The sequence below is a fragment of the Megascapheus bottae genome, chromosome 20 (assembly GCF_031878675.1).
Source record: "Megascapheus bottae isolate mThoBot1 chromosome 20, mThoBot2.hap1, whole genome shotgun sequence".
In the NCBI taxonomy this organism is placed as follows: Eukaryota; Metazoa; Chordata; class Mammalia; order Rodentia; family Geomyidae; genus Megascapheus; species Megascapheus bottae.
This window is the reverse complement of record NC_143528.1, coordinates 20525573-20548052: the sequence shown is the minus strand read 5'-3', so window position 1 is coordinate 20548052 and position 22480 is coordinate 20525573. Positions and strand designations below refer to the sequence as shown.

The following is a 22480-nucleotide window of genomic DNA, read 5'->3' as shown; positions in this document are numbered from 1 at the left end:
TGTTTGAATCTGGCTTCATATGACAAAGGAAGACAGTAGGAATGTTGTAGAAATATAGACCATCCATTGTCTTCTCAGATTCTGACTACCAGCCAGGAGTAGTGTGGTAAAATGCAGTGACACAGTGACAGAGCTCTCTGTTCTGAACCTGGTTCAGAACCCTTATCTCCTGGCAAGTATTTCAGAAAGGTCCTTAATCGCTCTAGAGCTAAGTTCTCCCATCTGTAAAATACCTTCACGTAACTCCTAAGATGATTAAAAAGATCAACTGAAGGCATCAAAATTAGAAAGGAAAAAGTTTTTATTTGGAGAAAATAGGTTTGTGTATATTCTTGTATGTAGGAAGTCCATCAAAATACTAGAAGTAATTAAAAATTAAGGTAACAGGGCTGGGAGTGTGGCCTAGTGGTAGAGTGCTTACCTAGCATGCACGAAGCCTGGATTCAGTTTCTCAGTACCATATACATAGAAAAAGCCAGAAGTGGCACTGTGGTTCAGGTGGCAGAATGCTAGCCTTGAGCAAAAAGTATCCAAGGACAGGACCCAGGCCCTGAGTTCAAGCCTCAGGAATGGAAAAAAAAATTAAGGTAACAAAACACAAAATAATCAGCTGTCTTTACATACTGTAAAAATGAAATTTTAAAAAATTATTCCATCAGAACACTAAAAAGAAGAAGCTATTTGGAATTATTTAACAAAAAATGCAAGAAGTATGTATGGAAGTTAAAAATGAGATGACTGAAAAGACAACACATATTCATGGATCAGAAGATTTAATATTATTAAGATAGTAATACTTCCCCAACTAAACTACAGATTCAATCTCTCCCACAATTGCAGCTCTTTTGCATAAACGAAACAGCTTATGCTAACTTTCCTCTGAAGATACAATCAACTCAGCATAGCCAAAGCAATTTCACATATACAAAAAATAAGTTGGGCGGGATGCGGTGGCTCACACCTGTAACCCTAGCTACTCAGGAGGCTTAGATCTGAGGATCACGGTGTAACGCCAGCTCAGGCACTAAAGACCATGAGACTCTTATTTCCAATTAACCACAAGAAAACCAGAAGTGGCACTGTGATTCAATGGGTAGGATGGTAACCTTGAGCTGAAGAGCTCAGGGACAGTGTCCAGGACCAGAGTTCAAGTCTCATGATGGACAACAACAACAACAACAACAACAGCAACAAAACCCACAATAAACTGGGTATTAGTGGTTCAAAAAAAAAGTTAGGGAACTTATAAATCTTAATTTCAATAGTTACTACAAAACTTATGCAATCTCTGCATAAGAAAAGGAAAATATAGACATGAATACTTCATCTGTATCTACATAAAAACATAAAGCAGTGGAATAAAATTAAGACCCCAAGAAGAAACTAACATTTATTTATGCAGTTACTAAATTTGACAAATAGGTATTTATTTTTTGTTGTAGGGCTTGAACTTTGGGCCTAGACACTGTCCCTGAGCTCTTCAGCTCAAGGCTACCGCTCTACCCCTTTAGCCACAGCCCCACTTTCGATTTTTCTGGTGGCTAATTGGAGATAAGAGTTTCATAGACTAGAAGGCGCAGATGCTCAAGCCTGTAATCTTAGCTACTCAGGAGGCTGAGATCTGAGGATCATGGTTAAAGCTAGCACAGGCACAAAAGAACTTGAAACTCTTATCTCCAATAAATCACTAGAAAATGGGAAGTGGGGCTGTGGCTCAAAGGGTAGAGGGTAGCCTTGAGCTGAAGAGCTCAGGGACGGTGCCCAAACCCAGAGTTCAAGCCCCATGACCCACCGGAAAAAAAAAAGCCAGCCTGGGCTGGTTTTGAACTGTGATCCTCAGATCTCAGCCACTTGAGTAGCTAGGATTACAAGCAGGAGCCACTGGTGCCCGGCCCCAATTTTTTAATCCATGGGAAAAGAATAGTATTCCCAACAAATGGTGCTGTGACAACTACCTCACACTACACACACACACACACACCCCCAAAAAGTCTAAAACTCTTAGAGGAAAACTATGGATAAGTCTTCATGATGATGAGTTAGGCAATTATTTCTCAGATATGACAGACACTGTACAAGTATTAACAGAACAAAATGATAAATAGATTTTAGTAACATTAAGTGCTTTTGTATTTTTAAGCTAGTCCATGAAGAAAGTGAAAAGACTACCCATAGCCTGGATGACAAATCATATCTCTCATAAGGAATTTAAGCTCGGAATATCCAAAGAACTCCTGAAGATAAAAACAAAAAGAAAAAAATCAATTTAAAAAACAAGCGAAAGGGTTTAAATAGACATTTCATCAAAGAAGTTATCAGCTTGTCAGAACGCCATTTGTCATTAGGGAAATGCAAAGTCAAACCACAATGAAATGCCAGTTCCCAGCCCACTAGAGGTTAATATGTTTATTATGGTAAAATACACATTTACCATGTTCACCATTTAAGGCACACTTTTAATGACTTTGTATATTCACATTGTTGTGTCACCATCATCAACGACCATTTTCAGAACTTTCTCTCACCCCACATTGACATCTGTGAGCCCATGAAATTCCAGTTCTGCATCCAATCTCCTCCATGTTCCTGGCACTAGCTATTCTCCTTTCGACCTCTGTGAATTTGACCACTCTAGGCAATTGCATATAAATGGAGTCATATAGTATTTGTTTGATACAAAACATCTGGCTTGTTTCACCTAGCAAAATGTTTTCCAGGATCAGTCATAGATATTTGTAGATATGAAATATGTTTGAAATATATAAAATGCATTTCTTATGTGCCCAGTTTGTGAACTTGGATCTAATTTATACACAGAGTGATTCATCGATATCACCTTAAGACCAGCTGGAATTCTTATCTGATCCTGAGATGTTTTTTTAATTCTCCAAATCCAATCAGTACTGCCAGTTTCCTCTCTACAGGGCCTAGCAAATTCTTGACCTCAGGTTTGTTCTGTCACTCGGGACTTACACTCGCAGACTCGTGGTCATAGATTGGAGTAGCCAGTCCCTTGTTTCTCAAACCTACTCTGCTTAGCGCTGGCCAAGCAATAGTGTTAAGCCCAGTTCTGGTCCCCACAGTCCCCATCTCTGCCCCTTGGCTAGTGTTTTGTCATCCACCTGCAAGGTCTTTCCCCCAGGTTTCAACCTGTTCAAATCCTTCGGGCCTTAAACGGCTACTGACTCAGCAAATCTTCACCCCCCCCCCACACTCTCAGATATTATCTCTGATTCTCTTGTGTCTATTCCAGGCTGTCTCAAGATCATACACTTTTCAACACATATTTAATTATTTCAACTTAATTGTAAAATTTGTCTGAAATAGAGACTATGTCCTAATTGTACTGGCAATAATGCCTCTCACATAGTAGATGGCCAGTATAATCTTAAATGGGTTAAATTTATAAATGAATGAGCTATATAAACATGTGTCCCTACTGTATGGTGATGGAATTAACTAGGAATATTTATGGCTCGGAAAGAAAGTGATAAAGGCATGAACATATGAAGACCTCAAGGCATTTATCAGTTCTGAAAGTCTGTTGGTCAGGCAAGAAAGACATCTTACTTTGGATTGAAAGAGCAAAGTATGTGATAGGAAGCTGGCTTGTGCTAAGCATTTGAGGGAGGAAGGAAATGGGAAGTACTGACAATTCCAGGAAGGCCTTCAATAGAAACAGAGACATGAAAAGGAGATGGGAGAGGTGATGCTTTAAAGGCTAATTCCATGGGGAGTTCCACGTCTGGCCTGAAATGAAGGTTAAGAATTAATCTGATGGCCACTGCAAGAATCTGCTGAGGTGGATTTCCAAGATACAGAGTTCAAAGAGTAATAGAATTGGTGGTTGGGAATTGAGTAAGTGAAGTCACTTTTGTTTTCAGTTCATTCTTCCAGCTGTTAGCAAGATGTTATATCGCAGCCAGAGAGTGAATTGGTTGGAACATGATGTTCTCATCTGTTTCATCAGAACGCGGTGAGGGTAGGTAAGGAAGGAGAGAAATTACAGCCCAGCTTTCAGTTATTATTATTATTGTTATGACATGAGGAAGGAGGGCAGAGGGCTAAGGACACTATTTGCAACCTTCTGGATGGTGGCTCCATCTCCTCCCTGGCCAGATTCTAGTTTTCTGTTTTTGTGCTGGTTCTGGGGTTTGAACTCGGGGTCAGGGCACTGTCTCTAAGTTTTTGTGCTCAAAGCTAGTGCTATACCGCTTGGAGCCACAGCTCCATTTCTGGCTTTTGTGTAGTTAATTGAGATAAAAGTTTCATGGACTTTCTTGCCCAGGCTGGCTTGGCTTTGAACTGTGATCCTCAGACCTCATTCTCCTGAGTAGCTAGTATTATAGGTGAGAGCCACTGGTACCAAGCTCTGACTGAACCTTTGACGAAATATACACAATATATATAAACACACACATGCACACTGCTTTGGATTTCATCTACATTTCTATTTGCACATTCTGGAAGCTGTTTATGGAAATAAAGAAAGAGACAGAGCAAAAGTTGAGAACTCAGAGGAAGGAGCTAGTCTAGTAAAACAGATTATAAGTTCTGGAAAAGAATTCGTGGGCATCCATACCTGTTCACAGACTCTTCCTTTGTAAGCTAGCTCTTGGATCTGAATCTCAGGCCTTGGTTTCAGGTTTTGCTCTATGACAAAAAGATATTAGCAGGTACAAATCCTTTTCAGCTTTTTACATTTTTAATTCTGGATGTCTTTAGGGGGCAAATGGACAGGAATGGAATGATGGTGTTATGTACTCCTAATCTCATTCATCTACTTTTTGAGTGTCATCTACTACACAGACAAATACAGGTAACTATGGACTAGGAGGGTTCCACACAGAAATGTAGAGCAAAAGATGTCATGGTTTGGGAGAAGGCCAACTACAGGGGAAGCATTCAGACTGGGGGTAACTGGAGCCTGATGGGTGATCTACCCACAGCATCCAGCAAAAGCCAGGGAGAGCCTGGAGTGGTAAAAAGTCCAAGATGACAGACGGAATATGGTGATGATGTTGCTTTGGGCCCTAGGGATAGGAAGGTAGCCACTGTGCAGATGTGAGAGAGAATCTAAAGGTCCATGGAATGTGACCAGAGGAATACAGAATCCATTGTCAAAGCAGAGGAGGGCACTAAATAGGTTTTTTAGAAGAAAAAGAAAAAGTATAACTTCAACCAACAGAGTTGGGGCTCAGAAACAAAACTCCAGAGTCTAGGACCAGGAGTGTAGCCTAGTGCTAGAGTGCTTGCCTAACATTCATGAAGCCCTGGGTTCAATTCCTCCGTTCCACATACTCAGGAAAAAAAAATTAAAGCCAGCAGTGGTTCTGTAGCTCAAGCGGCAGAACTCTAACCTTGAGCAAAAAGTGTCCAAGGACCGTGCTCAAGCCCTGAGTTCAACCCCCAGAGCTGGCAAAAAAAAAATCAAAATCAAAAACAAAAGAACTCCAGAGTCTAGTAGAAAGATAGATAATTTAAGCCTTCCTCCATGGGGTCTGACAGATGTCTAGGGACTGGCACTAAGCCAGGAAAGTGTAACCAACCAATCAAAGCTTCTGAACAAGCTTACAATCCAGATATGGCCATCTCCTGACCCCTTCTGATGGCTCTGGAGGACCAGAGACCAATAGTAAAATCTTTTGCTAGGTCATATTGCCTCTGAACCAGGGTGTGTCAAGGTCTGCTCAGTGTCTGTCTTACAGCAAAGCCTGGCTATCCAGGGAGAGGAAGAGAGGCTACCTCTTCCCCATGGAACATTTATGAGCACAGGTGGAAGACCGGATTTGAAAATAACTGAGCTCATATACACAGAGTACACTATTTGGAACATTTCAGGCTTCATAAATAGGCAGCATTTTCCAAGAGCTGTAGTAACTCAGCCTGTGGAGCTGGTTTCTTCTCTGAGGTCCTCATACCTTCCCCCCACCCTGCTCTCAAACCCATGCCTTTCTTTCTTTGCTAGACTCAGGGATGGGGTATCTCACAAAGCATACCAGAAGAGTGATCCTTAGCTGTGTTTTCATTATTCTGGGTGGCAAGGGTGGAGAGAGGTTAAGGGGTCCAGACAGCCTGCATCAGCCAGGCCCATGGGTTGAGGAACACAGTAGTTGAGGTTTTTCTCCCACACACCTATATTTGTTGAAGGATTTTTGCCTTCAATCATGAAAGCAGAATATTTTCTCAAGCCTCGCTGTGAAAGCCAAATCTTTACATGTATATACACCCATAGAAGCTTTCGGAGGAAACCACGTATGCTATTGTACACGCCTCCTTAACTTCTCTAATTCGTGTGTAGAATCTCAAAGAAGAAGCCAAGATCTAAAGGTCTCTTGAGCAACCTCAGTGAGTGTCTCAACCACTGCATCTAGAAACATGGAGACCTGCCCCCCACATCCCATCAGCCTTTCTCAGGCCACAGTCCTTGCCTCATGCCACCGGCATCCTGTGAGGTCAGCACAGTTGACCCCCAGCTTCCCTCTGTCCAGTCCTTTCATTCCAAAGCAATGAGAACTCAGTACTACTCATGCAAAGTCCTAGTGAATGTGATAGAACCCAGTGCCTGCATCCTCCTCGTGGCCCCTCTGTGGTTCACCAGTGGTCCAGACACTGAGTATGCACGCTGGGATTTGTGGACAAAGTTACTCATCACCAAAGTGAAGCTTGCCTGGTCCAACCCGCTGATGACCTGCAGCACGCAGGTTAGGGCACTCTGTAGCAAATCATTGTCTATATTTGACCCCACAAGTCCTGCCTCAGCCTAAGCGAGCACTGGGGGCACTTCCTCCTGCAGACTGCAGGAAGTGACTTGCTCCAAGAATGAACGATCTGCAGTATTCTGAACCACAAGTCCATTACAATCTCAGATCACTTCAAGACTTGGTCTGGTCAATTGTTTTTTTTTTAATTCTTGGGCTGAAGACAGAAGTCTTCAAGGGAAGTCTCCAGCCAGAGCCAAATGCTGAACACAGGACGTGGAGGAATCCCTGGCCTGCTCCAAGTCCCCACCTGGCTGAATTGTGGCCACAATCGCTGCATTCACAGAATGGGGCGCCGAAACCTGAGTAGGTGTTGTTTAAAGAGTCTGAAAGAAATGTTGCCATACTGAGTCAAGCTCCCTCCAAATTAATTTTAAATGGCTTTAACCCATTTTTGGCACTGTATTCATGAGGAAGCAGGTTCTGAGAGCAGCACAATCCAAGCTAATTCCCCAAAGAGGAATGTGGCCAATAGGACAAGATTGGGCATAGTACATAGACTGCAAAGGCTCTGTATAGAAGAACTTTCTGGAAAGTGGGTCACTGTTACAAGTAATGCAAAGCTTTCACCATGTTTTAAAGCTTAACCTTCTACTTTAACCACTATTTCCTTTAGGGACCGAGCTCCTAGCAGTGGAATGCCATATAATAAGAACTCCACATCACCGTGGAAGCCAAAAGCAACATGCTTTTTGAACAGTGGCTCTTCAGTGAAGACAGGTTGGTTGATGGGAGCTTCAATAATGACATGCTCAAAGACTGTTTTTGTAGATGCTTGCAACACAACTCCTTTTTCCTCAAGGCATGAGCTGGTTCAAGCTCTTTATGGCTTCTATTGCGTTGTGTCTCCACCAACCAGTTTTGTTTTTTGGGCAGCTTCAACAAGGCTCATTACAGAGACTGTGGTTTTCATGCAGGAAAGTGGAAGGATGATGTTAGTGTTCCTGGAAACTAAGTGACAACATTTAAGTAAGGTATAACTCAAGTGGTCGACCACCAGCTGTGCAAGAAAGGCCAAAGAAGCTTGGGGCCCTGAGTTCAAATCCTGATACAAACAGAAAAACTAAGATGAGGCAGGACCATGGAAAGGAATCAATGAACTAAGAGAAACTGGAGAAAAGGGATTGAGTCTCAGTACCCAGATGGGAAGTCAACAAAATGGAGCCTAGGTCAACTGTATGTTGACCTTAGGCAAGGATATGGAAGTTGAGGCTAGAAGGTCGTCTATGACAACAGCACAAACTGGAATTGGTACCTAAGAGAATGGGAGGGAAATATATGCCCATTTATTGGAGTCTGGGAAGCTGATATTCAGGGTGAATGTCACCTTGAGCGGATTTGGAAGATAGAAAGGAGAAGGAACGAGGAACAGTCTTTCCATCTTCTCTGGCCCTGTGAGAGGCTTGTGGAGCCGCAATTCTACAGAAGACTTGAGAATGTGGTCTTATTGTCAATACATGAGCCTTCAAGTCTTTTCCACATTGATTTCCTTTGCTCCAAGTGATGGCTGATTTTAATTTGAACCAGACATTTTCTTTAAAGTGAGAGGAAAGTATACCTTTCCCTTACAGTATGTGACTCCAGAGTGCTGGGTCCCTGATATCTGGTAAGTATTTGTGTCACAGGTAATTTCTGAACATGGCATAGGAAATTCCCTGGCACAAAGAGGAATTCTAAGCAGTTCTCATCCTGGTATTTGCTTTGAAGCTCATAATGGCTTCATGAAGAGCCATTATGACTTAGGCTGCCTCCTGAACTGGTCCTGGGAGATGTCTAGTCTGGGTCCCATACATGACCTCTTAGTTGCCTCAGAACTCATGGTCAGTGCCCTGCTCTAGGGCTGAGTGAGAACCTGGCCTCCAATGTTGAATCTCAAGTGTCAGCCCTGTTATGGACATTCTGAAGGCTCAGAAGCAAGCATACAACCTCCTAGCATTTTATTTACTAATTTTGTGTTGAGATGATAATTGATACCAAATTTATTTCAGCATATTTTCATGTCATGGTAGACTGTTGGCAGTGAAGACACAATTCTACCCTGGTACCAGCAGCTTATATCTATAATTCTAGCTACTCAGGAATCTGAGATCTGAGAATCACGATTCAAAGCCAACCCAAGTAAGAAAGTCAGTGACATTCTTATCTCTAACCATCAAAAAGCCAGAAGTGCAGCTGTGGCTCAAGTGATAAAATGACAGCCTTAAGGATATAGAACTAAGTGACCAGCACCCAGGCTCTGAGTTCAAGGCCCAGTACTGGCACAAAAAAATAAAACAAAATTCTACAATGGCTTCCCTGCTACTTGGGGCATTTCTGGGTCACTTCCTCCAACTTCTTAGCAAAAAATATTCAAGAATTACAAACAAATGTTGCCACCAGCCTTAACAAAACAATACTAATTTATGCTGCTTTAAAACATATGTAGTATTTTCTCTTACCCATGATCTGGATTGAACAAACCCTTACTTTCCTTCCAATGTGGATTCACCTCCAAAAAGAGACTTTTCAAAAAAGTCCATAGCAAAACAAACTAAGACAGCATTTCAGTGGCATTTAAACAGCAGTTGTATACCAAGTGACCGTAAGTAGATTCACGCACTGCTCTTCAGGGAGAGAATGTATGCATACAGAAAGAGTTAGTGGTTTTGTGCTGGTGGCACAGATCCCACCTTCAAAATGCTTTCTATGCTACTCTATCAGGAAGGGCAGTCTCTGTTCCTCTTTTTTCTATAACATATTGAGCAACTATATTATCTGCTTGAGTTAGCTTGGTTTGCCATAACAAACAGCCACAGGTTGCATGGCTTGAACCACAGAAATTTTATTTTGCACAGTCTAGAAGCTAGAAGTTCAAGGTAAAGGTATTGACTGGTTTGGTTTCTTCTGTGGCCTGTCTCCTTGGTTTGCAAATGGTCTCTTTTTACTGTGTCGTAGCTCAAAATTTGGCCTTTCCTCTTGGCACAGATAAACCTGGAGTCTTTTCTCTCCTTCTACAAACAACAGTTATATGGGAATAAGGTCCACTGTAACAACCTTATATGAATCACTTCTTTACAAATCTTATTTATCTGAAAGGACAGATATATCCTGACTAGGTATTGATAATGTCAACTAGAATTTGGACAGTATGGGGCACAATTCCATTCCTCACATCTTGGCATTTACTTTAGCTTATTACTGAGTATCCATGCTCTGAGAATCTTTCTTAACTTGAATGTAAACTCCTTGGGTGAAAAGGTGAGCTTTCCAAATTTATATCATTTAATGGCTTAAAAATCAGTGCTCCTAGCAACCAATTATTGAATGGATATTCTTGATCATTATTGGAATATTTTTATATTGCAAACAGTTTATTTTGTGCTGGTCCTGGAGCTTGAATTCCAGGCCTGGGCACTATCCTTGAACATTTTTGCTCAAGGCTAGCACTCTACCATTTGAGCCATAGCTCCACTTCTAGATTTTTGTGGTAAATTGGAGATAGGACACTCTAGGACTTTTCCTGCCTGGGCTGGCTTTGAACTGTGAAATTCAAATCTCAGCCTCCTAAGTAGGTAAGATTACAGGCATAAGCTACCAATGTCTAGCTTTAAAAACACATTTTTTTTTTTGCCAGTCCTGGGCTTGACTCAGGGCCTGAGCACTGTCCTTGGACTTTCTCAAGGTTAGTGCTCTACCATTTGAGCCTCAGCACCATTTCCAGCTTTTTTTTTTTCTATGTATGTGGTACCGAGGAATTGAACCTGGGTCTTCGTGCCTGCTAGGCAAGCACTCTTCCACTAGGCCAAACTCCTGGCCCCTAAAAACACATTTTTTAAAAAACAGCTGGTTCTGCCATAGTGAATTCGTGTCAGTGTCTAGGCTAGAGGTTTTCCAGGACTCCTTACAAATATGACTGCTCTGTCCCCGTGACTTCTCTATGAAATTCTCCTTCTCTAAGGAGTTTCAGCCATTTACTTAATTTCTACACAGCAGCCTCCAAGAGGATTGTATTAGACTATTGCTATAGTAAAATATCCAAGGCTGGGTAACTTTATAAAGTTTCACATTTCCAGAAGCCGAAAGTCCCAGCTTAAGTAATTCTTTTGGTTTGGTCTCGAGCAAAATCTTGATGGTAGAAAGTGTTCATGGTAGAGGGCACATGGAAGGAAGAAACCCCAGTCTAAAAGAGGCAGCTAGAGAGAATTCAGGATTCAGGCTCACTCTCAGAAGAAGTTAGCAGTCCTGTGAGAGTCATTTTTATTTCCTCTTCGGGCAGATCCCTCATTGACCTAAAGACCTCCCACTAGGCCCCACCTTTTAAAGTTTCCACACTATTTCTCAACATCATCACAAGACCAAGGTGTATTCTCGGGAACGAACCAAGTCTAAATTATAGTCCTACTACTTGTACTCTTGCACTTGTACTCTCTGTCTCTGTGTCTCTGTGTCTGTTCATATCTCTGTCTGTGTCTCTGTCCCTCTCTCTCTGTTTCTGTGTCTCTCTGTCTCTCTCTCTTTCATGGTCATAGGGCTTGAATTCAGGGCCTGGGCTCTATCCCTGAGCTCTTTTGCTCAAGGCTAGCACTCTACCACTGTGAGCTACAGTGCCACTTCTGGTCTTCTGGCAGATAATAGGAGATAAAAGTCTCATGGACTCTCCTACCTGGACTGGCTTCCAGCTGCAATCCTCAAATCTCAGCGTCCTTACTTGCTAGGATTACAGGCATGAGCCACTAGCACCTGAAAGCATCTGTAATTTTCTCTGCATTGCTTACTTTTTGTTTCCGCTGCCTGATTCAGACCTTGCAGTTGATCTCACTTTATTTTACAGCTGTGGAAACAGAGGCCCAAAGGCAATACAAAGGCCTTCCAGAGTCTTTTGTGCAAAGACAGATACTCAAGTAAGTCGTGTGGGCTGCAGCTATCTCCCCACCAAGGTAAGGTCATGATGTAAAGAGGAAGAATATCAAGGGCTTTATGTCTTTCATACAATATTTCATATAATGAAGTGAGATTATGGTTCATTCTCTTGTGCATACTGAAAAACCCTAAAACAGGCTCTCTTTTGGAACCTAAAAGATCCAGTTGGTTCATAAAAATACTCAAATGTTCCAACCAATAGTTTAAGTATAATTCCCAATGGAATTACATTCTTCTTATGGAAGAAAAAAAATAGTTTTTCTTTAGCATCAGATGGAAAATAAGCATGGCGATCAAGGAAAACAGTTCAAATTCATCCCTGAGTATGTGAGATAAGTTTCAGAGACTGTAAATCCCCACCCTAAATTGTGTTTCTCAGCAGACACACACAAATCACACCTGAAGACATTTGTACATAAACCAGACAGGTCTTGTATACAGTATTGCTTCTACAAATAATGGAAAGGTCAACTTGTATACCAAACAGAACTTTCAAATCAGACCGTATATTTTTCACCAATAGAAATATTGTGTATGGGGATTTTCATAGCCGATCTCAGTTTGAAACTGAGATGAAAGGGTGAAACTGTAATCAAGTATTCATCAGACCTGGACCTTCTCACCATCAGAAGAATACAAGTAAAAACACCCATTGCCTGAAAAGTAGGTGTGTCTCAGTGTGACAGAGGCTTTGTGCCAGTGTCAGAAATGCGCATCTGACAAACAAAAGACCATGTCACTGGCTTGGAGCCTCTGTGGAACTTGTAATGGTCTTTCCCCACCCCATCGTTTTTGTTTTTGTTTTTTTTTCATTTACTAGAGTCTTTCTAAAATAGATTTTGTTCATTTTCCACTGTTGTGGAGAAAGCTGCACGTGGCAGTTTATGAATTGCATCTCCCAGCAAGCCCTGAAAGACAAGCAGAGAGGGGGTAGACCATGTGTATGAAACTTGCTGTAAAGAGCTGAAGTCAGGCTGGACCATACAATAACTTCTGTGTGTGGCCTTCAGCCTGCAAACTGCTTCCCTGTGCAGCAGAAGCATGCCAAACCAGGACTGCAGAGGCTTTTGTTAATTCTGTTTATTTTAGATACTGGGTGTTTTTTGTCTGTTGGGAAAATAAATAAATAATATATTTGGTGTGTATGCATTCTGCCTTTTCCCCCTCTTCCTCCAAGGCTTTGTTTCTTTTTTATTATTATTTACATATATTAATTATATTTATTAGTTATTAGTTATATTATATATTATGCATGCATGTATATATTATTTTATGTATATATTATATACATTTATTATTATTTATTCGTCTTTTATTATATTCATTTATATATTTTATATATCCTGAGGCTTGAACTCAAGGCCTGGGCACTGTCCTTGAGCTTTCCCTAGGCTAGCACTCTACCACCTTAGCCACAGCACCACTTCTGGCTTTTTTTGTGCTTGTGATACTAAGGAATCGAACCCAGGGCTTTGTGCACACTAGGCAAGCACCCTGCCACTAGGCCACACACCTAGCCCTCCAAGCCTTTGTTTCTAATTATCCCAACTATCTCTTCCTATAATTCTGACCATGAGTTAACAGCATTTTTATGTACACCTGTCTACAGTACCCACACATGAGGTAAGAGATTTCAGAATGGTCATGTTTTTCTCCCCCTTTTGTTCATACATCTATTAGGCTCTCTCTGTGCTCAGAGCACGTAGGTGAAGAGATCAGTCTATATTTTCAGACTCCTTTGGCTTTGGTGTTCTGGAGTGATCTGTAATGAGATACCAGAGTTCTCATCCCCAGTCTGCTAACATAATTGACAAGGTTCTCCCTGGCCTCAGAGCATGTAATTAAGGGCTATATAAGCCATGATAGCAGCCAACTAGAATCACTTGCTGTTGGATAACTTGTTAAATTCTTTTTCTGGGTCTCTTGCTGGTTCTCACAAAGGTGAGTTAAAAGCAAACCAAAAAGCTAGGAATCCAGTTCTGTGGACAGCAAGAGGTCTGCATATATAATTGCACAAAGGAAAGACAAGGCTAGACAACCAGGCAGGAGGACCAGGCTGGAGGACTCATGGTTGGACTTGCAACAATTCTAGGCCATTTTGGGTAAATCCACTTACTCACTTACCACAAAGGCATGCAGCATGGTTAGCTGAACTTTCATTTGTTTTGTTAGAGGGTTTTTTAAAATTGTTTATTTGTTGTCAGTCATGGGGTTTGAACTCGGGGCCTGTTGTTAAGAGTTTTTCTTTGATTTTTATAAAGGCTAGAAGTTAAAGTGGGGAATCTACACAACTCTTTTCATCTCCACATCATTTTGCTAAGCTCCAGAAAAAGCAGAAGAAGGGAAAGCATCATTACTGAGCTAACACAAAAGGGTGTGGCTGAAAATTCCTCTCCTGGCCTATCAGGAAGGAGCCTCAGATCTAAGGACACCCAGGAGTGACTTTCAGAGTCCACTACATTGAAAACTCAGGAAGCAAGACAATAGGGGACCACAGACCAAAGGGACAGGAGAAAATGGGCACTGGTCCATGTTTTATACTTGAAGTGACAAAACATAGAGTTAGCTAGGATTTTTGTTTGTAAAGCAAATAACTACTTTTCAAAAGCATCAGCTATCGTCTATCATCTATTGCTATAGTTCTCTCTTCTCCACAGTGAGAATCCGAAAGAGGTCCTTGTGGGAAAAATGCAGTGGGACGGGGAGGTCGGGAAATCTTGTCATCCATGAATACCCTCCTGCCTGTGTTGGGCGTCCTGAGGAATTATGGGAACTGGCACATGTACACCCTCCCATGCCAGCTTGCCCCTCATGCTCTCTGCTTGCCTCCAGCCTCAACTCCCCTTGAAGGAGAGGGCCCAGTACTCACCAGTCATTAAAGTGTAGTAGTTGGGGTACGAGAGACTAGGAAAGTCTGGTGTCAAGTAATCCACTTTTACTCCCCTGCTCACAATCTCTTTGAAGCCAGGTAAGGCGTCCAGGGCCTCATCGCTGATGTAGTCTGAGCGAAAACCATCCAGGAGAAACACCAGGAGCTTCCGGCGGGCAAACATTGGCTGAGCCAGGCTGAGCCACAGGACCAGCAAGACAGTCCCAGGCTTTACTGCCATGCTGTCAGGAGCCTGCCACAGCCCAGCTGGCACAGCTGTCCCCTTCCAAAGACAGAGGATGGACAATCTTTAGCTATTCTCTTTCCTAGGGGCTGGGCCTTGAGCTGCTGGCCTTCCCTGAGCCAACTTCACATTCAGAATTTAAAGGAACAGCACCCCCATTTGAAAACATCTCTGCTCACCCCACAAAGTTAAAAGAGAGACTGCCTTCCAGTAAATTGGTTTCCTAAACAAACTTGAATGAACACTAGGGGGAAAAAAGGAAAATCTTACTGTTTGGGGTGAATGTTCCAGAAATACAAATGCTCACAGAGAGGTGGTATTTTGGAAGATGACAAAGTCAACCCTAACTTTGCAATTGTGCTAACCAAAGGGCTGGGAAGAAGCGCCACCTTTTAATTTGTTTTCCCACATTGTTGCCTAAACTTTTTGACATCTTTAATTACAATTTAGAAACTCAACCTTCTTCACTTAGAGTGGAAACAAGAAACCCATAAACGTATGGGAACCTGTGAGTTTTCCAGTACTGTCAACTATAGCCAAAACGCTTTAAAGCAAATTATTTGTCTAGGTCTTTGCCACTAATTTCTTTCTCTTCATATACATCTCTACGCAGTGTTACTATTTTATCTTCCAAATGCAAATTAGTCTGCTAGTAACCAGAACCCACATGAAAGAGGAGCAGTAGACAGAGGAGCCACAGAGCCAGAGTGAAGTTTCCAGAAGTGGGGAATGGGAAACCATCTGAGCCAGTTGATCTGAAGATGCATTGCCCAACAGAGGCAAAAATGAGATAGAGAGTAAAGGACAAGAATTCGAAACGGAAAATCAGAGTTGGAAAGAAGCGAGCAGGCTTCAGGACGGGAAGAAAGAACTAAGGAGAGGCAGGGATGAATCTCAGAAAGTAGAGAGAAGCTCCTAGGCACAGGTGAGCGAGGAGACAGTGACCGCCAACTCTCCCCATCTCAAGACCTATCCACAGCAGCTCTTCCACCTGCTTTGGATCTTACTAGGAACATGCATGAGCTCCTGGAATGTGCCAATGCACAGCTTGATACAGGAATCTGGAGGAGTCAAAGTCCTGAAGGGACAGAACCATAGCACAGAGGCAGCCATACAAGAGGTGACTCTCATTAGGGAAATTGGCCCATGGGATAAGTGAGGCAGAGAAACCCTATATCTGGGAGTCTGGTTCAGTTCAAATGCCAAGCAAAGCTAGGATCTGGGGGAAGATGATGTGTAATTCGCAGACGCAAATCCTCTAAGTAAATGTGGGAGCTGCTGGTGTAAGTTCTAGGGTTGAAAGGCCAAAGAGCCTATGAGTTCCTATGTCAGGAGTGTGTCATCCTGTCGTTCTACCCGATGCCCTCGCTGATTGGATGGTGCTGGCCCCCTCTGGGCCAATCAGACCTTTGACTCCCATGCCAGGTTCTTCTGGAAACATGCTCACAAATTCTTCACCACATCATTCTTATAATAATTATGTCTGCTATAACGGCCTTAATCCAATCAGCTAATGCCTAAAATTAACCATCTCATAAATAGGTTAGCTTTCTGGTGCCTCACTTTTGGCTGAGATGGGAGACAGAAGGTGTGATTCCAGAGCAAAGATTCGGGAACCAGACAATTGTGTGACCCGCGCTTTAGTGTTACAAAAGCTTTAGGGTCCTCAGCTGTACAAATCAGTCTGCATCTGCCAATAAAAAAACCTTGCTCCTTATTTTAAATCCATCCCAATTTTGGAAGCCTGTGTGGGGCCTTGTTGGCCCAACTCCACTTCATTTTACCTAAAAATCTAAACAATCTTAGCTTAAAATTCCTGTCCTAATCCCTGGTCATTGATAATGTTTATTTGCCTTCTTTGTGGTCAGGACCTAGAATTAAAGAATTGGAGGAACACTTTTACATCCATCTAAGTAAAAATATATGTAAAAGTTAAGATGGAATAAGAACATTTTAAAATAATTATATAATTATTATATAATTCAATTTATACCAAACTCAGGCAAATAAGTAAATCTAAATATTTAAGGAGACACGTATACTTAATAAATCTATTGATAAAAACAAAAGTATAATTACAATAAAAGTTAGTGGTTACCTTTGTGATGGGGGAAGGAGTTAGTCACTGAGGAAAGAAAAGAAGGAAGCTTCTAGAATGTTGAATATATTTTACTTCTTTAGATGGTGATTTTCATGCCTTTTGTATAACAAACATATCCCTACTTCCCTCAAAATGAACAGAAGCCAATAAAATGAGAGTAGGAGTCACTGAGTATGGTTTCTAAGCAATCTTTTTTTTTTTTAAGAATTTGACTGTTCTTAGGAGTATACACAGTAGAATTTTCTCTGCCTGCCTTGGTTTCAAATGATAAAGCTCCAGGTGTCATCTTGGACTTACATAGTGATCTTCAAGATAAAATTACACATAAGTGATCTTCAAGATAAAATTACCCACAAAAGACAATGAACAAGAAAAACAAATAAATGCAGTGACTAAGTGGCGAAGGCCCCTCAGGTCAAGAACCCAGGCATTCCATATACCCTGATAGCCTGTCCACTGCTCAGCCAGAAGAGGAGATACACATTCTGCCATACCTGAACCCCTTACCACCATTCCACTGGATCCAAAAGACATGCACAGTCTTTCTTGGGTAGCTCTCAAAAACAATGTTGAATGCAATGAACAAGGGAAGCATATAGTACAAAGCATTCATATATAAATCTGTAGTATGATACTTTCTATAATAATAGTACAATAAGTGTCACAATAGGGGCAAAGGCTGCAAATCTGTATGTATTGCTCTACTTATTAAAACAAAAAACCCTAGGAGTGAGAGTGTGGCTAGCAAGTACAAGAGCCTGAGTGTCATACCTCAACAGAACAAATCAAAATACCCTTAAAGTAGTATATATATATATTACATATATATACATACATATATATCCCATATGTGTATGTAGAGAGATATGCTAAAAGTGTTACAATTCCACAAACCTGAAGGTTAGTTCACACAAGTCATTTATATTATGTTTTCTGATTTTCTGTAGGGCAAGCTCATAACTTAGAAAAACTCAGCAGGCCTTGGTGATAAATTAAACACGTGGGTGGCAGGGGAGAGAGAAAGTTCTTGGATCATTCCCAAGCTCTTGCCTTAAATGACAGAGCGGTACTATTTGTCAAGATGGAGACTATAGGAGAATTGCCATCTTTAAGCAATCACCTCATCATATAAATCAGAAAAGGGGGGAAGTTAACCTAATTTAAACCATCCAAGGTAACAAAGGAACTTTATCTTCAATATAGTAGGGAAGTGATCTCAGCCCAGCCGTCAAGAAAGAGCAAGGCTGAGTCCTGGCTCACATTCTCCTGGACAAATGACCTGAGGTTCTTTCCTGATGTCTTTGCTGGCTAAATGGAAATCATCATATATGCAAAGGAAAGTGAGATTGATTATTTAATAATTATACAAACGTCAAAATGCAAAAATCTCATTTAAAACCAATAGAAAGTACCTTGTATTTTTTTAAAAAGAAAACTTGGAGAAAAAAAATGGTTTGTCAAGGAATATGAGTTTACATTTAAAGTATGAACTAAGAGAGGAAATGAAGCAGCATGTTAACTTAAAATCCCCTGACAAAAAGTTACTGTGTCTTTCTTGGTTGCACTGAATGGGAAGACTGTTTTGAAAGACAGTACTAAAGATCAACAAATTAGGTAATTGTAAACCTGGAAGAAATGTAGACATAATACAGTTCCAATCTTTTTATTCTGCAAACCAGCAAGCTGAGGTTCACCTAAGCAAAGGAACTGGCCTGAGGGCATGTGAGTTAAGTAATGTAACTTTCCCATCTACATCAATGCCTTTGCAGCTTGCAGGTTCATTTATTTAGCCTGGCCTCTCACACCACCACCTTTTATTATTCGCTTATTCGCTGGTAATGTATCTGTCACTTGCTTTTATTGATAGAGGTTCACAACTTTTATTTGAGACTCCATCAGCTATGCTTTCAAATTCAGGTCTTTCATGATGGAAAAGGTAACATGGTACATACAGAGTGTCTTACATAAACACGTGTAACAAGGCCTGATTGTTTACCCAATAATTAAAAGACCAGTAATTATTGCATTTGGTTTTTCTCTTTTACCCAGTTTTATTGATATTTTGTTCTGTGCTGGTACTAGGGCTTGAACTCAGGGTCTCTTGTTAAGTTTTTCCCTTTGAAGGCTGGTATTCTACCACTTGAACCACACCTCCACTTTTGGCATTTTCCTGGTTAATTGGAGATAAAAGTCTCGTGGACTTTACTGCACAGGCTGTTTTGAAAGCTCTCTTGACCCCTCAGATCTCAGCTTCCTGAGTAGCTAGGATTATACGCATAGGGCCACCAACACCTGGCTCTGTCTCTCAGTGTTATCCTTGAGATTTATGATTTGAAAACTAGTCATTTAATTGAAGCTTATGTACCAGAACAGCCATTGATGTACACGTATCTAACAGAAACATATGTCTAAGACAGAAATAGATGTATATTAACATATATTCATAGTAAGTGAAATAAGCAAAGAACATAGTCAAGTGAAAACAAAATAAGGGTGTGCCATACATTTATCTCACAGAAAGTGAGTGACAGATTTTGTTTTGTCGCTTGTCATAAACTTGTAAGTTTTAGGTCAGAGAGCTCCCCCTGTTCCCATCTACTCATATCCTCCCTTTTACTGTGCATTTATAACAATTGATAGACATACACTGATACATCATAATCAAAGTTCAAACTTTATATTAGGATTTACTTTGGGTATTGTGCATTCTAAGAGTTGGGGAAAATGCCATCATTATAATATCATAAAAATACTTTCACTGCTCTAAAAATCCTGTGATGTTCTTATTCACATTCTCTAATTGATGTACCCCTTCCTACCAAATTAAAGCCAGGCAACAGCTGATTGTTTTACGATCTTCAGTTTTGACTTTCAAGGTGCCAAAATTGTAAGTGCCTACAGTATATTGCCTTTTAAGATTGCTTATGCACCATCTATCTGGCAAATATCATGTAACCCTTCTATTAATTACAATAAAAATATATGAAAAAAATAAAATATAAAGACTGTGTAAACCCTGATTAACAACTCCTCCTCCTGCCTCACTGGGTGCGTGTGGAAGAGTTCTCTGTCTGGCTTGTAACCTGCAATAAACCTTGCTTTTGCATTTCAGAAAAAAATAAAAAAGATTGCTTTCTTCCGCTTAGTCATATATTTTTCTGTGTCATTTTATAGCTTGATAACTTATTTTTGTTAAGTATAAAATAATATTTAATTGTCTGGATGTACCTTAATGTAATGAAGGACCTCTTGGTTGTTCCTAAGTTTTGGTAATCATGAGTAATGCTTTTGTAAACATCTAGATACAGACTTTTTTTTTTGCCGGTCCTGGGCTTGAACTCAGGGCCTGAGCACTGTCCTTAGATTTTCTCAAGGCTAGAACTCTACCACTTGAGCAACAGCACCATTTCTGGCTTTTCTATGTATATGTGGTACCAAGGAATTGAACCCGGGTCTTCATGTATGCTAGGCAGGCACTCTACCACTAGGCCAAACTCCCAGCCCTATATGCAGACTTTTGTGTGGACAGAAGTTCATACCTCCTTTGTCATTTAACCCAGCAGGTTAAATGATAAGAGTATGTTTAGGTGTATAAGAAAAAAAAAACAGTCATCCAAAGTGATATGCCATTTTGCATTCACACCAGGGCTGAATGAGAGAGAGTCTCTGTAGCGCCACATCACACCAGGATTTGGCATTGGCAAAGGTCTGGACTGCGGCCATTCTAACAGGAATATGGTGGCATCTCATTCTTCTAATTTGCATCACTGTTGCCATGACAGGGGAAGGCTTTTCATAGGCTTATTTATCACCTGCATAACTTCTTTAATGAAGTCTTTGGCTCATATTTTAAATGGGTTATTTTTTTAGTTAATATACATTTGTAATATGAGGGGTTTTCATTGTGATATTTCCAAACATACACAAGATGTACTCTGAATAAATCAATTCAACACCTCCACTCCAGTCCTATCCCTCCCTCCCTTTTCCCCACTTTACAAACAGTGTTGGATTTCATTGTGTGGGATTTCTATATATGTAGGCATATGTGTGTATGTATGTGTGTTACACACCCTGCCATCCTTCAATCCTTTTTAATCCCTCAGTATCCCCTCCTTTCTCCCTTCCCTTCCTGCTGATCCTCCCTTAGACAGTCTCTCTTTTACGTTCATGTTCCTAACACCACCACCATCATCATCATCATCATCATCATCATCATCATCATCATCATCATTTTAGCTCTATACACCACACATGCATATGACTGTGCAATATTAATTTCTTGCATTTGGCTTAAATCACTCAACGTGATGATCTGTAGATCCAGCCATATTCCTATAAGTGATATAATTGCAATTTTCTTTGTGGCTGAGTAATATTCCATGGCACAAACACACATACACTATTTTGTTTATCCATTCATTAGTTATTGGGCATCCTGATTGATTACATACTTTGGCTATCGTGAATGTGCATATTGATTCAATTTCCTTTGCACTGGAAGCTCATACCTGTAACCTTAGCTATTCATAAGACTGAGATCAGAGGACTGAGGTTCAGAGCTAACCCAAGCAGACAAATCTTCATTATCTCCAAATTATCCTGCAAAAACACAGAAATGGATGTGTGACTTGAGTGGTAGAATACCAACCTTGAGCAAAAAAGCCAAGTAAAAGGCCCTGATTTCAAGCGCCAGTACCAACACACACACACACACACACACACACACACACACACACACACACACACACAGTTACTTAAAGTATAAAGCTATAGTATTATTGAAAATGCAAAGAACTTACAAAAACAAAGTGGAAAGTTTGGTAAGAGAGGAAGAGAAAATACGTTCATAAACAAATGGAATCAGAACAAAGAAGAGCAATTATGGGTCCTATAGTCATCAGAGGGGAAAAACATGTGAAGTTCTAACACTGAATAAATTTGAAAGTTAAAAAAACAAATTGTTAAAAAAATAATATATATAATAACCTACAAAAGTTGATTCAAGACTACCAGATTCTTACAGGGCTAGAAATTTTAAAAATAGATGACAGGGAAACCGCATAGTATATAAAGTTGGATAGGAAATGCCCATCAAGATCCTCTACCAAAAAGATCTAAAAGCAATGTCACCTCCATAGAAATGAGGTTGTTCGGGGAATCATAGCTTGAGACCATTTTTATCTCAAATCCCCACATTGCAGTGCATGTCATATATGAACTTCTAGAGATGCATCTGAATCTGAAGGAGTGTCATGGAGGGAGAGGAATGAGGATATCTGTCCTCACCTAACAAGCACTAACATCTGTCCACTCCATCCTGCTGCTCCATTTACCCACGTTGGCTACTCAGCATCGAGGACTGATTTTTCCTACATATGAATTCATATGGTCCAATTGGAACTCTAACACAGAGGCTGTTTATTTTATCTTTTCATGCTACTGGAGTTTGGACTCAAGGCCTTGCACTTGCTAGACAGGTGACCTTCCACTTAAGCCATACCCACAATCCATTTATTGGCTTAGTTCCTTTTTGGTTTTGCCAGGGCTGGCTTGGGACAATGATCTCCTATTTATGTGTCTTACCTAGGCTAGTATTACAGGTA

At 40.8% G+C, this 22480-nt stretch overlaps 1 protein-coding gene across 1 annotated transcript in view; it reads right to left on the bottom strand.

Moving 5' to 3' along the window:
• Positions 1-14804, bottom strand: part of Enpp6 (ectonucleotide pyrophosphatase/phosphodiesterase 6) — an 81716-nt gene extending 66912 nt beyond the window's left edge. The window contains exon 1 of the mRNA XM_090353774.1: positions 14530-14804. Coding sequence (XP_090209900.1) covers positions 14530-14770 — 241 coding nt within the window. The 5' untranslated portion in view covers positions 14771-14804. The remainder of the gene's footprint in view (positions 1-14529) is intronic.
• Between the last annotated feature and the right edge of the window lie 7676 nt (positions 14805-22480).